This window comes from Balaenoptera borealis (genome assembly GCF_965194805.1).
Source record: "Balaenoptera borealis genome assembly, chromosome: 1".
NCBI lineage: Eukaryota > Metazoa > Chordata > Mammalia > Artiodactyla > Balaenopteridae > Balaenoptera > Balaenoptera borealis.
In genome coordinates this window covers 85,697,788-85,715,775 of record NC_138860.1, presented here as the reverse complement: position 1 = coordinate 85,715,775, position 17,988 = coordinate 85,697,788, and the positions used below count along the sequence as shown (strand labels likewise).

The window sequence follows — 17,988 nt, the reverse complement described above, 5'->3', positions numbered from 1 at the left end:
AGATCCCACATGCCGCAGAGCAACTAAGCCCGTGCCCCACAACTACTGAGCCTGCGCTCTAGAGCCCGCAAGCCACAACTACTGAAGCCCACATGCCTAGAGCCCATGCTCCGCAACAAGAGAAGCCACCTCAATGAGAAGCCCACGCACTGCAACGAAGAGTAGCCCCCGCTCGCCGCAACTAGAGAAAAGCCCGCGAGCAGCAACAAAGACCCCACGCAGCCATAAATAAATAAATAAATAAATAAATTTTTAAAAATTACAGCCAGAATTTATACTGCTCCTTCGCAGGCTATAAATCCTCAACTAATTTGACCCCAAGAATTTTCAAAATTTTTGAAAATAACTGGAAAGCAGAAGTAGAACGACGGGCAAACATGGAGGTATGGTGGAATTTGGGCTCAAGGACAAAGGGTTTCTAAGACACAAAATATACTGTAAATCAGATGCTACAAACTTTTAATGAAAACAGTGATCTAAGCTGAAAAAAAGAGACCTATAATTTACATATTAATTTTGTTTGTTTGTTTGTTTGTTTCAATTTACTTTTGGCTGCGTTGGGTCTTCGTTGCTGTGCACAGGCTTTCTGTAGTTGCGGCTAGCAGGGGCTACTTTTCATTGCAGTGTGTGGGTTTCTCACTGTAGTGGCTTCTCTTGTCGCGGAGCACAGGCTCTAAGCACGCAGGCTTCAGTAGTTGTGGCACGTGGGCTCAGTAGCTGCAGCGCACAGGCTTAGTTGCTCCGCGGCATGTGGGATTTTCCCGGACCAGGGCTTGAACCAGTGTTCCCTGCATTGGCAGGCAGATTCTTAACCACTGCACTACCACGGAAGTCCTTTCATATTAATTTTGAATCTCAAGAATGAATCTTCCAGATATTTGCTACTCAAAGTGTGGTCAGTGGACCAGAAGCAGCAGCATCACTTAGTAATCTATTAGAATGCAGAATCTTGGGCACTACCACAGACCTAATGAATTATAATCTTTATCTTATCAAGAACCCCTGGCAGATTTGTACATGCATTTGTTTGAATTTGAGAAGCATTATTTTAGATACTAGCAACTCTGATATTATACCTAGAATTTCAAAGCCTTCATATTCTTAAAAATTATTTTATAGATGTTGTCTGGAGAATATAACAAAATGACACTTGGGACTTCACTGGTTGCACAGTGGTTAAGAATCTGCCTGTCAACACAGGGGGCACAGGTTCGAGCCCTGGTCCCGGAAGATCTCACATGCCGCAGAGCAACTAAACCTGTGTGCCACAACTACCGAGCCTGCACTCTCGAGCCCACGAGCCACAACTATCAGTAGTTAGTTAGTTAGTAGATCCCATGTGCCACAACTACTGAAGCCCGCATGCCTATAGCCTGTGCTCTGCAACAAGAGAAGCCACTGCAATGAGAAGCATGTGCACCACAATGAAGAGTAGCCCCCGCTCGCCGCAACTAGAGAAAGCCCACGCACAGCAATGAAGACCCAATGCAGCCAAAAATAAATAAATTAAATAAATAAATTTTTTAAAAAAATGACACTTGAACAAAGTGATGAAAAGAGGTAATAAATTACAGCTTTCATCCACCAAGGAGATTTAATATTGATTTACAGATACAATGCAAATAAGACTTTCACTCATTGACCAAAGTGGAGAATTCCAATTAAAAAAAAAAAAAATTTACTGGGAATTCCCTGGCGGCCCAATGGTTAGGACTCCACGCTTCCACTGCAGGAGACATGGGTTCGATCCCTGGTTGGGGAACTAAGATCCCACAAGCTGTGAGGCCAAAAAAAAAAGTACTGATGGTCAAATAAAAAAAATTGGTGATGCCTCACTTGGGCATAATGACCTACTTGGTAAGATGAATTATGAAAACCTTTTTTTTATGGTTGGGGAAAAGACAAATAAACCTTTTAAAATTTGCATATAGTTTGTGACTACCAGATTTTGTGGAAATGGAAGCAATGACTCAGGGATAGAGCTAACTGATAGGTATAAATAAGACTAGCGTTTACCTCTATCCCATTCATATGCACAACACAGTTCCACTAACAGTATTTATCATTATAATTAGGGGTTCCTAATTGGAGGAATTCCCAATGGAACTGTATGAAAAAAGTCTATTCTTGAACAGAAATTGAAATCTCTACCCCTCTTCACATTTGTTGACACTCATTAAGTCTCAAGAGCTCTCTTGGAGAACTGCTTTCTCCAATATTTTGCAACTACCTCTTTATGGTGGCCAAATCATGGTTGTTGTTTTCAAGAATATATGGCAGTGTTCTGCGACTAGGCAGTAGCTAGAAACACAAGCTTTCACTTTAAACATTGCAAAAACAACAACAATAATAAAAAAAGACACACAGATAGATGTAACTGACTAAACTAAGCAATATAAAACTAAACAATGGCAAGCAGTTTACAATATGGGCATCCTCTGTGTAAAAACAAAACCTGAGGAGATAATGAGTGTGTGTATGTGCACACATATACGTGCATTTAAATACACTTACATATGCACTGAATATTTCTAGAAGGATACTTAATAAACTGGAAACTATAATTGTCTAAGGGGAAGGATTCTGAAGGTCTGAAGTGAGGGAAGATGTACTTTCATTACATATAACTTTGCACTGTTTAAAAATTTTGCAAAATAATGTTTATATTTTTTTAAGAACTTAGTTAATAAAACAAACAAATAATGAAGCCTGGGCGCTCACATAATAAAATAAATTGTTTAAAAAACAGGGCTCCTTTATTTATTTCTCAAATATTTGTTATTCTGCAATGTAGACACTACCTAGGTAATATTTTCAAATTTGAAAAGAAAAAAGGCAGGTTGCAGTCAAGGTTATCTTCCATTCTTTGACTCTTATTGCTTTCCTTACTTAAAAACAAAGCCAAGTAACTGGTCATAAGCAAAAATAAAATTTCCCTTCTCTGAAAGAACTCCTTCATCAATATATTGAAAAGTCCATTTTCAGTTCTCCAGAAGATTCACTACTCAAGGATACAAATTCCAATTCCTGCTCTGTAGGAGAAGTCAATGAGTATTAGAGGGCATGAAAGATTAGTACATTAATGACCCCCAAACTAATTACACTTTGCAGTATTCACTACCTGGTGTAGCACCATCGTGTACTGAATCAGGACTCGGACACATGACTTGCTTTAGCCAATAGGACAACAGCAAATGTCAATCCAAAGCAATAGCTTGATAAGCATTTAGACTGGGACTTGCCCTTTGGATTGCAGCCATCACCATGTAAAGACACTCAGTCTGCCCTCCTTAAGGATAAAAGACCACAAAGAAAGAGATACCCAGCCTTATCAGCTGAGTCCAGTTCCCAGCTGACAAGGCAGCTGAATGCAGTCTTATGAGTGAGTCTAGGCAAGATCAGCAGAATAACCATCTAACCAATCCACAGAATTGTGAGAAATAATAAATCATTGTTCTTTTTAAGCCACACAACAATAGATAACTGATACAGAGGGTCTTGTAAATTCTCTGCTCTCCCCTCATTGAGCTCTTTCCTCTGGAGCTATTACCAGAATGCTTGAAAATTTTATGGGGTATAATATAATAGGTAATTTTAGTTTTAGGATGAAGCACTCTCCTTAGGCCTAAAGACAAAAATATTATGAGTCAGAAATATAAAGATAATGAACTAATTTTTAATATCAGAAATCTAGAGAAAGTTTTTTAAGATCTTACCTCAAAAATTTACTGTTCCCTTCTCCATCATCATCAAAATCCAATCTGGGGAAAGCCAACAAAAAATATTATAAGCTTATTGAAAATGCAGAACATTAAAAAAATTAAAATTCTAAATCCACAAGCTATCTGAACACCCACTCAGATGGAAGAAGGAAAAGAGGAAGTGGAATAAGTAAAGCTATATTACCTCTTCCTTGTTGTACCAAACTGGGCAAAGAAATTGGCCAATCAAAAAGGAATACCTATTGCTACCTTTCATTTTCCTAGGGTAGCAATCCACCTTTGCCAAAGTTTTACATCACAGTACAACCTCTACAAAAGGAGCAGGATCAACTCAAAAAGACAAGAAAAAATTAATATGAATAATTCAGGTCCGTTTTTCACTTCTATAGTCTGCTTTAGGCTATGTTAAGCTCTCTGAAACATCTCTCAAAACAGTGATGTTCCATAGGGAGTGATTTTAAGACCTCTGGAGGGTGGCTGGTTGGTTGGTTGGTTGTTTTTTGGCTGTGCTGCACAGCTTGTGGGATCTTAGTTCCCAGGGACTGAACCCAGGATTGAACCCGTGCCCTCAGCAGTGAAAGCGCGGAGTTCTAACCACTGAACCAACAGGGGATTCCCCGAAGGTTGTTAAATAATGTTTCTCTCCTTCATTCACCTAATGAACATGTAATATATGCTACATTCCGGATACTGTACTAGATGAGGTGAAAACAAAAGACTTGCCCTCAAGGGATTCTTTGCCTAGACAAATAAATATACAAGTGAGAATGAGAAAGCGTCATATGGAGAGCACAATCACTAAGCTTTAAATGTTTAGTGAAAGCAGAGGTGACTTTCATTTCAAGGGATTAGGCAACATTATAGGTAACGAGACAGGCCAATCTCCTATTAATTTCTGTACTCCATTAAACTAAAACACTACTCATGTTACCACCTTAACCCAATGATCTCTACTAGTGTGATAACCTGATATTATGGGCCTCTAAATGGGTTATATATAAAGTACATAGCATCAACCCTGAAAGTGTCCATTCCTCTTCCTCTCTGTAGCCCCAGATCACCTGTCAAAGTCTACCTATTTACCCAATAACTCCATTTCTAAGAATCTATCCTAAAGAAATAACTCAGAGAAAAAAATTTATGTACAAAGATATTCATTAAGCATTACATATAACAGCAAATCTTCAAAACAGTTTAAGTGTCCCAAAATAGCAATTAAGTACATCCCCTCTATGTAAGTATTTTAAATTATGTTTCTATAGCATATGTAACAATATGGAAAAAAGGTTATTTTATACAATTAGGTGAAAAGACCAGGCTATATAAACCTACATAATTATATGATTATAACTATTTAAAGAAATCTACATATAGAATAAAGAATGAAGTAATTACACTAAAAAAACTGATGGGAGATGACTTTGGGTAGTAGGATTATTGCTCTGTTAGTCTTCTTTCTATATTTTCCAATCTTTCTTTTAAAAAATGTATATTATTTATTTTAATATATTTTCCTGATTATCAATAAAACACACTCACTTCAGAATATCTAGAAATAACTAAAAACAAAAGAAAAAATAAATCACCCATAATCCCATCACCCATACATCTGATGAGTATCCTTTCAGTTTTTTTGCTATGCACACGTTATTTATGTATTTCTTTCTGATAGAGTTGGTATATTACATACACTGTAACCTCTTTTTTTTAATTTTATTCTTTTTTTAAAAAATATATTTCTTTATTTTATTTATTTATTTATTTATTGGCTGCATTGGGTCTTCCGTTGCTGTGTGCCTTTCTCTAGTTGCGGTGAGCGGGGGCTACTCTTCGTTGTGGTGCGAGGGCTTCTCATTGTGGTGGCTTCTCTTGTTGCAGAGCACAGGCTCTAGGCACGCAGGCTTCAGTAGTTGTGGCACATGGGCTTCAGTTGTTGTGGCTCGCGGGCTCTAGAGCGCAGGCTCAGTAGTTGTGGCACACGGGCTTAGTTGCTCCGTGGCATGTGGGATCTTCCGGACAGGGCTTGAACCCGTGTCCCCTGCATTGGCAGGCGGATTCTTAACCACTGCGCCACCAGGTAAGCCCCTGTAACCTCTTTTCTCAATATACTGTAAACATTTTTCTGTACCAATACATATTTGTCACTTCTAATATATTTTCTGTACATTTTCAATACAACTTTCTCAACCAATCCCCTAATTTTGATAATACTGCTTCTAATTGTTTGCTATTATATATAACCATAACACTGTGTTTAAGAGAGTAGACAATAAAGCTAACCTCCCAAGGTTCATATCATAGATCTTCCACTTACTAGCTTTAAAACCTTGGGTAAGTTACTTATTCACCAGCTACCTCAATAAATGAGTTAAAATGTATAAAGCTCTTGGAGACATAGCAAGTCTTAATATGTTACTCATGTTAACACCTTAACCCAGGGATCACTCTTGCATTACTACTGGTAAGAGGAAACTTAAAGACTAGTTATAACACTAGCTACATAATTATTAAAAGCAAAAGAAAGAAAAAAAATTCAATACTTTAATGCTTTAAAAAGTAGGTAAAATACTACCCATTCTTCCAGGCCTTTCTAAAGCAACCTCTTTTCTGAAGCCTTTCCCAATTTCTACCAACCAATGGTGGTATTTCCATACACTGAAACACACAGCAGTGTATTTGTTCCTTTCTTAGCAAACCTGGCGTATTCTATCTTGAATTATATTTATGTGTGTAATGATTATCCCTTTCAGAACATAAGCAACTAAAAGACGAAGACTGTGCCTTATTTACCTTTGTATCCTAGTAGCAATCGCCACAATGACTTACACTAATGAGGCATCTAATAAATAATTTTGGAACTGAATGGACTCTAGGTTCCAAACAAGGCAACGTATCAATAACTTAAAGGAGACATATTCTACAGTTCAGCATTCTCTAAATTCAGAAAAGTAAAAAGCCTACCAGGGACTTCCCTGGTGGCACAGTGGTTAAGAATCCACCTGCCAATGCAGGGGACATAGGTTCGATCCCTGGTCTGGGAAGATCCCACATGCCGCGGAGCAACTAAGCCCGTGCACCACAACTACTGAGCCTGCGCTCTAGGGCCCACAAGCCACCACTACGGAGCCTGAGCACCACAACTACTGAAGCCCACGTGCCCTAGAGCCCTTGCGCCGCAACTATTAAGCCCGTGTGCTGCAACTACTGACGCCTACACACCTACAGCCCGTGCTGTGCAACAAGAGAAGCCACTGCAATGAGAAGCCCATGCATCGCTACGAAGAGTAGCCCTTGCCTGCCGCAACTAGAGAAAGCCCATGTGCAGCAACGAAGACCCAACGCAGCCAAAAAAAAAAAGGCCTACCAAAAAAATTTTGAGAATGCAGATACAAAGCTTAATGAAAGCAGTGAAATTTTCTCAGCAATGGTGAAATCTTTGGGCTTAGCCAGAGTCCTTTACCTCTTAGAGATTTTTGTTTTAAAAAAACAAAACTGCTCCTAAGAAACTAAGATAAAAAAATCAATTCAATACAGAGAAAAATCTTGGGACTAAAGAAAGTTATCTGATAGGAGTGTAGTAAGTAGCCAGAAGAAGTGAGAGGGTTAGGAACAGATGGTTCAGCGACTAACAAAATCAGGCTGGTTTAAAGGAGAGACGTTTGTAACATACTACGCTCAAACTCACCCTGGTCGCCGCTTAATAGCCCTCTGGACAATGGCTCCTCCACCTTGAATCCCAGGCCCAGGGTTTCCAGAGGCAATGGCTGGACCCAGTGATGGTACATCTGATGTCATTTCTGTCAGAGAAAAACAGAAATACAGATTTTAAAAAGATTGTCCTTGCTTATCATCATCATCATCATCAAACTGGCTAGAAGAAAGGCTCAAGCTATGGATAAAATCTCAGGAGTTTGCTAGAAAACCCAAAAATGCTCACGTCCAGACTGCTTTTCTTGAATTCTTACCCTGGGAAAAGATGTCCTTACACTTCAGTTCCCCCAACTTAATACAGTTTGGAAGAGGTAGTACTACATTCTATAGCCTTCTCTTTTAAAAGCTGGTAATAGTGACATAATATTAATCTAAAACACACACACAAATTGGTTTACATATTTCACTCATGCAACAAGTATATATAACTTAGCTCCTCTGATTTACTTTTTTTGGAAAATACAAAAAAACCCAAAATAAAAAAATCACCTAAATTCCAATACTCAAAAAAAATTATATAGAGGGACTACCAGTCCCCACCAGGGACTTCCCTGGTGGTCCAGTGGTAAAGACTCTGCACTCCCAATGCAGGGGGCCCGGGTTCGATCCCTGGTCAGAGAACTAGATCCCACATGCCACAACGAAGATCCTGCGTGCTGCAACGAAGACCCAGTGCAGTCAAATAAATAAATAAATAAATGTGGTTTTTTTTAAGTTGAGCTCATTTTATTTCTTATTTTTTCCCTCAGATTATATACACCTATCTCTCTGCTCAAAAACAGGCACATTTGGTCATGGCTAATTATGTTCCAAAAAGCCTGCTACAATTTTTGCTCCCACTAACAGGATATGAGAGTACCTATTTCCCTCACCAGGACTGCATATTATACTTTTTAATTTCACCAAACCTGACAGGTAAAAATGGTACAGTATTTGTTTTAATTCTTATATCTTTTTACATTAGTCATCTGAAATCAATGAGGTGACTCTTCATATATTTGATATTTTTATATTGAATATCTTTTTCTAATGAATTTGTAATATCTATCAGTATATAAACGATATTAAAGAATATCAATATATAAAGGATAATATATGACTGTTATGTATTACAAATATTTTTTCATCACCTACCTTAGCCTTTAAATATATAACATTTCACAATTTTATGCTGTAAAAGTTATCAGTGTTTTCCTAAATAATTCTGGGATTTCTGTCTTACCTAGAAAAGCTCCCCACCCTCGAGATTATTTCTATATTTTCTTAAAATACTTTTGTGTTTCACATTTAGATTTTTAATCCATCTGGAATTTACCACTTATGCCTACCTGGCACAAGGCAGGACTCTGATTATTTTCTTATACATGGTTAGATAATTATTCTAATATCATTTATGAGATAATCCATCCTTTCCCCACTTATCGGAAATGACTCCTTTACTACTTTACTTTTACTTTTACTTTACTACTTTACTTACTTTACTTTACTTTTAGGTGTCTACAAATAATTGATCTCTTTCTATACTTTTATTCTGTATTAATATATTTTCCAGCTCCTATGTCAATACTGAACATGTTTGATAACAACAGCTTTATAGTACATTTGAATTATCTAATAGGAAAGTCCTCCACTCTCCATTAATTTATTTTACAAAATTTTCTTATTAAATGTCATATACTACTTCTGCTTCAGCCAAAAATAAATAAATAAAATTTTTAAAAGTTTTAAAAATTAAAAAAAAGTTTAAGAAATGAGTGGGAAATCAATACCTTCTCTGATGATGGAAAACTAAGGAGGATTTGTCACCAGCAGACCTATCCTAAAAGAATAGCTAAACAGGGACTTCCCTGGTGGTCCAGAGGTTAAGAATCCACCTTCCAATACAGGGGACGTGGGTTCGATCCCTGGTCAGGGAACTAAGATCCCGCATGCTGCGGGGCAACTAAGCCTGCACGCTGCAACTTCTAAGCATGCGGGCCACAACTAGAGAGCCTGCGTGCCGCAAACTATAGAGCCCACACGCTCTGGAGCCCGCACACCACAACTACAGAGCCCACATACTCTGCAGCCCACATGCCACAACTACAGAGAAGCTCGCGCACCACAACGAGGAGTCCACGCCACAGGGGAGGATCCTGCATGCCGCCAACAAAGATCCCGCATACCTCAACTAAGACTCAACACAGCCAAAAATAAAATAAGTTAAGTATTAAAAAAAACTTAAAAGAAAATCAGCAAAGTTATAGAAGTTCTCAATGATACCTCAATCAACAGGGTCCAATTAACATTTATAAAAACACTACATCCAACAACAGCAGATAAACATTCTTTTCAAGTGTCTCCAGAACATATACCAAGACAGACCATATCCTGGGCCTTTCAACAAACCTCAACAAGTATAAAAGAATTGCGGGAATTCCCTGGTGGTCCAGTGGTTAAGAATCCACCTTCCAATGCAGGGGATGCGGCTTCGATCCCTGGTCGGGGAACTAAGATCCCACATGCCACGGGGCAACCAAAACTGCGAGCCACAACTGGAGAGAAGCCTGCATGCCACAACTACTGAGCCCACGTGCTCTTGAGCCCACAACTAGAGAGAAGCCCGCAACAAAGAGCCCACACACTGCAAGAAAGACCCAGTGCGGCCAAAAATTTTAAAAACAAATAAATAAATAAAATAATCATAGATTGGATTCTCCAACCACAGTGGAATCAAACTATTTAGAAATCAGTAACAGAAAGATAACAGGAAAATCTCCATTCACTTGGACACTAAATAACACATTTCTAAATAATCAGTCAAAGAGGAAGCCTCAAAGGGAATAAAAAGTACAGTGAACTAAAATTAAAATGAGGACTTCCCTCATGGCGCAGTGGTTAAGAATCCGCCTGCCAATGCAGGGGACACAGGTTCAAGTCCTGGTCCGGGAAGATCCCACATGCCGCAGAGCAACTAAGCCCGTGCACCACAACTACTGAACCTGCGCTCTACAGCCCACAAGCCACAACTGCTGAGCCCACGTGCCACAACTAGTGAAGCCTGTGTGCCTAGAGCCCGTGCTCCACAACACAAGAAGCCACTGCATGAAAAGCTCATGCACTACAACGAAGAGCAGCCCCCACTCGCTGCAACTAGAGAAAGCCCATGTACAGCAACGAAGACCCAACACAGCCAAAAATAAATAAATAAATAAATTTATTTTTTAAAAAAACTTTAAATGAAATTACAAGATGGCAAAGTTTGTGGGACACCCCAAAAGCTATAGTCACTAAAATGCTATATTAGAAAAGAGGAAAAGTCAAATAAATCATTTAAACTTCCACCTCAAGAACCTAGGATAAATAAATAAATAAATAAATAAACCCAAAGGAAGCAAAAGGAAGGAAATAATAGAAAACACAAAATAATAAAATTTTAAAACAGAAGAACAATTTAAAAATAAAACAAAGAGTTCTTTAAATAGATCAATAAAATTGACAAACCTCTAGCAAGACAAACAACACACAAACTACCAAAATCAGGAAAAAAAACCCCAGGGATATCACTAGAGACCCTGAAGAAATCTAAGAGATAATTAGGAATACTAAAACTTACACACATAAATTTGACAACTTAGACCAAAACGATCAATTCCTTAAAAAATACAAACTAAAACAACTGTCCAAACACAAAATAGGTGATATGAACGGCCTCATACCTATTAGAAAACTGAATTCATAATTTAAGCACTCTCAAAAAAAAAAAATTTTTAGGTCTAGAATTTTTTCCAGTGATTTCACTGGAGAATTCTACCAACATTTAAAGAACTAACAGCAATGCTACACAATCTCCTCCAGAAACTATTTGAGGAAGGGGACACTTACCAATTCATCTTTTGAAGCTGGTATTACCCTGATACAAAAACCAGACAAAGACAGTATAAAAACAAAACAAAAACTAGAGATCAATGTTCCTCATGAAAATTGATGCAAAAATCCTTAACAAAATATTAGTAAATAAAATTTAGCAATTCTAGCAAACAGAATTTAGCAATACGCAAAAGAACTATACAACGTGACCATATGTGTTTTATTCAAGGGAAGTAAACTTGTTCAATACTTAAAATCAATCAACATATTAATTGGCTAAGAAGAAAAATAACATGATCATATCAGCCTATGCATAAAAAGTATTTGCTAAAATTCAATACCCATTCTGATAAAAACATAGAAAAATTAAAATAAAGTGAAATGTCCTCACCTTGATAAAAGTATCTACAAAAAGAAAGAAAGAAAAAAAAAAACTGCTGCTAATATTATACTTAATGGTGAAAGACAATGTTTTCTCCCTAAGATTTGGGAACTAGGAAAAAATGTTCACTCTCATCACTTATTTAAACATAGTGTGGGAAGTTCTAGCCTGTGCAAAAGTGCAGGAAAAGGAAATAGAAGGCATACAGATCAGAAAGGAAAAAATAAAACTGTCCCCATTTGCAGATTACATGATTGTCTTTCTAGAAAATCCTAAGGAATCTACCAAAATAAACAAAAAAACCTTCCTAGAACAAATAAGTGAATTCAACAAAGTTGCAGTATATAAAATTAATATACAAAAATCAATTGTGTTTCTATATACTAGCAATTAACACATGGGCATCAAAATTTAAAATATAAAACCATTCATAACCACTTCAAAATAGAAAAAATATTTAAGTGTAAATCTATCAAACAGGCACAAGATTTGTATGCTGAAAGAATGCTGATCAAAGAATCAAAGACCTAAATAAATGGAGAGACATACCATGTTCATGGATTGGAAGACTCAACAAAAGATGTCAATTCTCTTCAAACTGATAAACAGGTTTAATGCAATTCCTATCAAAATTCTACCCAGATGTTTTTGAAGATATAAACATGACCATTCTAGGGACTTCCCTGGTGACACAGTGGTTAAGAATCCGCCTGCCAATGCAGGGGACACAGGTTCAATCCCTGGACCAGGAAGATCCCACATGCCACAGAGCAACTAAGCCCACAAGCCACAACTACTGAGCCCACGTGCCTCAACTACTGAAGCCCGCATGCCTAGAGCCCATGCTCCACAACAAGAGAAGCCACCGCAATGAGAAGCCCGTGCACTGCAATGAAGAGTAGCCCCTGTTCGCCGCAACTGGAGAAAGCCCGCGCACAGCAGCGAAGACCCAACGGAGCCAAAAATAAAAATAAATAAAAACTAATTGTATAAACAAAATTTTTTCAACTAAAAAATTTTTTAGAAAATTAAACATGACCATTCTAAAATTTATACAGGAAGGTAAGGAAACTATAATAGCTAAAACAAAGAAAAAGTGGGAGAAAAGAGTCTACCTGAAAGACTTCTAATATAGCTACAGCAATTAAGACTGTGTGGCCCTGGCAAAGGGACAGACACGTAGATCAATGGAACCCAGAAACAGACCCACACAAATATGCCCAAATGATTTTGACAAAAGTGAAAAAGCAATTCAATGGAGGAAAGATAGCCTTTTCAATGGTGCTAGAGCAACTAGACATCCATAGGCAAAAAAATGAACCTTGACCCCTTATACAAAAATTAATCAAAATGGATCATGGACTTATATGTAAAGTGTAACTATGTAACTTTTAGAAAAAACCACAGGAGATGGACTTCCCTGGTGGTGCGGTGGTTAAGAATCCGCCTGCCAGTGCAGGGGACACGGGTTCGATCCCTGCTCTGGGAAGATCCCACATGCTGCGGAGCAATTAAGCCCGTGTGCCACAACTACTGAGCCTGCACTCTAGAGCCCGTGAGCCACAACTACTGAGCCCATGTGCCACAACTACTGAAGCCTGTGCACCTAGAGCCTGTGCTCCGCAACAAGAGAAGCCACCGCATAAGAAGCCCGTGCACAGCAAAGAAGAGTAGCCCCTGCTCGCTGGAACTAGAGAAAGCCCGCGCGCAGCAATGAAGACCCAACACAGCCAAAAATAAATAAAGTAAAATAAATTTTTTAAAAAATAGGAGAAAATCTTCAGGATCTAGGGGCTAGTCAAAGAGTTCTCAGACTTGGTACCATAAGCAAGATCCATGAAAGGAAAAACTGGTAAATTGGACATCACCGAAATTAAAAACTTTTGCTCTGTGAAAGACTGTGAGAGGATCAAAAGACAAGTTACAGAGTGGGAAAAACATTGCAACAAAGGACAAAGGACTTGTATCTAGAATATAAAAAGAACTCTCAAAGCTCAACAGTAAAAAAGCAGTCTTGAACAGACATTTTACCAAAGAAGACACACAAATGGTAAATAAGCATATGAAAAGATGTTCAACATCATTAGCCAAGAGGGAAATGCAAATTAAAGCCACAATAAGATGCACTACATACCTATCATAATGGCTAAAAAAAAATAATAATAAATACCAAATGCTGGGAAGGATACAGAAAAAGATCACTTATACACTGCTGGTGAGAATATAATATAGTGCAGCCACTTCGGGAAACAGTATGGGAGTTTCTTTAAAAACTAAACATGCAATTAACATACAATCCAGCACTGCACTTGTGGGTATATATCCCAGAAAAATGAAGACTTACATTCATACAAAAACCTGTACACAAATATTTATAGTGCTTTTATTTGTAATAGCCAAAAACTGGAGGAAAAATCCAGATGTCCTTCAACAAGTAAATGGTTAAACTGATATATATACCCCTACTCAGCAACAAAAAGAAGTGAACTACTGATACACAGAACCTGGATGAATCTCCAGAGTATCACGGTGAATGAAAAAAGCCAACTGCAAAAGGCTACACACTGTACAATTCCATTTGTAGAACATTCTTGAAATAACAAAATTATAGAAATAGAGAACAGGTTAGTAGCTTCTGGGGATTAAGGAGAGGGTGGAAGTATGAGGAACGTGGGTGTTGCTTTAAAAGGGCACCACAAGGGACCCTTGCAATGATAGAAGTATTCTGTATCTTGACTGTACCAATGTCAATATCCTGGTCATGATATTACACTACAGTTTTGCAAGGTACAACCACTGGGGGAAACTGGGCTAAGGGTAGGGGATCTCTGTATTATTTCTCATAATTGAATATGAATATAAAATCATCTCAAAAGAAAGTTTAAAAGTTTTAAAAACCTTTTAATGTCATATACTTCATCCTCCTTTTGAACTTTAAAATCTATATAAAGTTCTTTTTTTTTTTTTTAAATGTAACACCCTTTTTTTTTTTTTTTTTATAGCTACTTTATTTATTTATTTATTTATTTATTTTGGCTGTGTTGGGTCTTCGGTTCGTGCGAGGGCTTTCTCCAGTTGCGGCAAGCGGGGGCCACTCTTCATCGCGGTGCGGGGACCGCTCTTCATCGCGGTGCGCGGGCCTTTCACTATCGCGGCCCCTCCCGTTGCGGGGCACAGGCTCCAGACGCGCAGGCTCAGTAGTTGTGGCTGACGGGCCCAGCCACTCCGTGGCATGTGGGATCTTCCCAGACCAGGGCTCGAACCCATGTCCCCTGCATTAGCAGGCAGATTCTCAACCACTGCGCCACCAGGGAAGCCCCTATATAAAGTTCTAACAACAAAAAAACGCTTGAGGTTAATTCAATTACATTAAATTTATATAATAATTTTGAGGGACCAGTAGCATGATATTGCATTTCATCATCTAGGAATATTATTCAGACATTTCCTAATGTCCTTTAATAAAATTTTACAGTTTTCTTCACATGTCTTACATCTTTCTTGTTATATTATTTTTAGGTATTTTAGAGCTCTTAATACTACTGTGAATGAAATCTTTTCCATTTCAACTTCTAACTGGTTATTGCTAGAATAAGAGAAAGCTATTGACTTCAGTGTGTTTATATTGTACTCAAATAACTTTACTAAATTACCTTATCTAAAAGCATTTAGTTTATTGGACTTTATTTATTTATTTATTTATTTTTGGCTGCATTGGGTCTTCATTGCACACGGGCTTTCTCTAGTTGTGTCCAGCGGGGGCTACTCTTCATTGCGGTGTGTGGGCTTCTCATTGCAGTGGCTTCTCTTGTTGTGGAGCATGGGCTCTAGGCATGCGGGCTTCAGTAGTTGTGGCACATGGGCTCAGTAGTTGTGGCTCGCAGGCTCTAGAGTGCAGGCTCAGTAGTTGTGGTACACAGGCTTAGTTGCTCCGCGGCATGTGGGATCTTCCCAGACCAGGGCTCGAACCCGTGTCCCCTGCACTGGCAGGTGGATTCTTAACCACTGTGCCACCAGGGAAGTCCCTATTGGACTTTCTTAATATACAATCACATTATCTGCAAGGAATGATTATTTTACCTTTCTTTACTCAATATTTACACTAGTATTTAGTTTCCTTCTCTTACTGCATTATTGCAAGGGTTCTTAATCTGTGGGTCAAGGGATAAAATCCACTGGTAAACTTGGATGAAGAACAATTTTCTTTCTTTACTTTCATTAATCTCTAACTGAAATTTAGCATTTCCTTCAATCATGAAAGTACAGTAAAACACAGTAATTTTAGCAGTATCTGTGATTTTGTCATCAATAAAATCAGATATCACATGACGGTTATTATGGATATCTAGAATTACTGCTACATTCAATACTACTTTGAGAATATGGCAATTATTAGACTTGTCACTACATCTTATTTATTGTGTTAATAAAGAAGAAACATTAATTTTTGTATTACAAATCTGTAGTTTTTTATATTTTGATAACTATATTTTTAATAGAATTGATTTTTCATAATACTATGTAGTGTTATTTACACTCTGAACAACATTCTATGGGTTCAACAGGGAGAGCAAGCTGCATGCCAGGGTGACCTGGGGGCCTAGGGACCTGCCCCACCAGCTCACCAGAGTTTCCTCCCATGTGCAAGTCTTTCTGCCCCTCACCAGGGTCTCCAACTTGGCCCAGACCAGAGGAGGTTTTTATTTAGTCATGGATGCAACACAAAAAGTGTGATAAGAACTTTTGAAGCCTCGAAGCAAAAGTGTTACTCCTTGCCTTTACAGTGAGTGCATGGATAATCAGTGATAATAATAACTTATTTTTTTCTAAGCCCTCACTGTGTGCCAGGCACTGTGCTGGGCAACTTGTGTGCCTCTCCTTTATTCCCACAATGACCCAATGAGGTTGAAGAAGGGTTCAACAGATGTCACCAGTCATAGGGGTCCACGTGATACAAAAGGTTAAGAATCTCTTTATTTATTCACTTTTTTTTTTTGGCCACGCCATGCAGCTTGTGGGATCTTAGTTCCCTGACCAGGGATTGAACCCAGGCCCACAGCAGTGACAGCAAAGCACCAAGTCTTAACCACTGGACCGCCCAGGAATTCCCATATTCTGATTTAATAGTCTTTTTTTAAAAAAATCAGGAATGGACTTTTTAAAATCAGAAACAACTGTTTTTATAAAGCATTTATTGATACAATCATTTTTCCCCCTTTAGTTTGTTAATGACACAAAGTATATAGGTTTTCTCAGGGTGACCGATCCTTGAGTTCCTGGAATAAATCTTGCTCAATAAATTGTAGTGGGCTGAAGAGTGTAAAAATGCATGTCCACAGAGACTCAGAATGTGACCTTACTTGGAAATAGGGTCTCTGAAGATATAATTAGTGAAGACGGAGATCTTAGGATGGGCTCTAAATCCAATGACTGCTGTTTTTATAAAAGCAATGAGACAGACATTTGGATACAGAGACTGGAGTGATGTGTCTACAAGCTAAAAAAGAGGGAACCTAACCAGCCAATATCTTCATTTCGGACGTTGAGTCTCCAGAGCTGCAAGAGAATAAATTTCTGTTGTTTTAAGCCCTCTAGTTTGTGGTAATTTGGCACTACAGGCCTAAGGACCTAATATAATAATGATGTATGATTCTTTTAACATACTCTAGATTTAACTTACTAAGATTAGCTCCTTTTAAATGGAAGAGGAACTTAGTGTGATGTTAAGTGTAGCACAGTTAAGGAGTATTCTTAGTGCACCGAATCTAAGCACCTTCTATTAAAATCATAACTTGACAGAAATTACAGAAAAATAGTAAATATTTTAGTCAGTCAACACAGTCTCCCAAATTTATAGAAAAGCTACTTCTTGGGACTTCCCTCATGGTCCAGTGGTGAAGACTCCGCACTCCTAATGCAGGGGGCCCAGGTTCGATCCCTGGTCAGGGAACTAGATCCCGCATACTGCACCTAAAGATCCCGCATGCTGCAAAAAAGATCCTGCACATGGCAATGAAGATCCCACGTGCTGCAACTAAGACCCAGCACAGCCAAATAAATAAATAAATAATTTTTTAAAAAGCTACCTCTAAATGTGACTTCCTTTCCTGAAATAGGAGAAATAATATAAAACTAAGTCATTGAAAACATGAATGAGGAAAACAGAAATGATAAACGAAGCATTAAAAGTTGAATAGATAATGAAATGTTCAAAAAGAAATGTTGTTAACAATAATTCATCATATTCCTACCTTGTATAAAATATGAACCACTTTGGATGTGTTTTCTTTTTTTCATAAACCTATTTATTTATTCACTCATTTT

At 38.0% G+C, this 17,988-nt stretch overlaps 1 protein-coding gene across 7 annotated transcripts in view; it reads right to left on the bottom strand.

The window, feature by feature from the left end:
• Nucleotides 1-17,988, bottom strand: part of ARNT (aryl hydrocarbon receptor nuclear translocator) — a 64,024-nt gene that overhangs the window by 31,796 nt on the left and 14,240 nt on the right. For all 7 annotated transcript variants that reach the window (XM_082361557.1, XM_082361560.1, XM_082361562.1 and 4 more), the window contains exons 2-3: nt 7,408-7,519; nt 3,717-3,761 (exon numbers count right to left, since the gene is read on the bottom strand). In XM_082361557.1, coding sequence (XP_082217683.1) covers nt 3,717-3,761; nt 7,408-7,519 — 157 coding nt within the window. The remainder of the gene's footprint in view (nt 1-3,716; nt 3,762-7,407; nt 7,520-17,988) is intronic.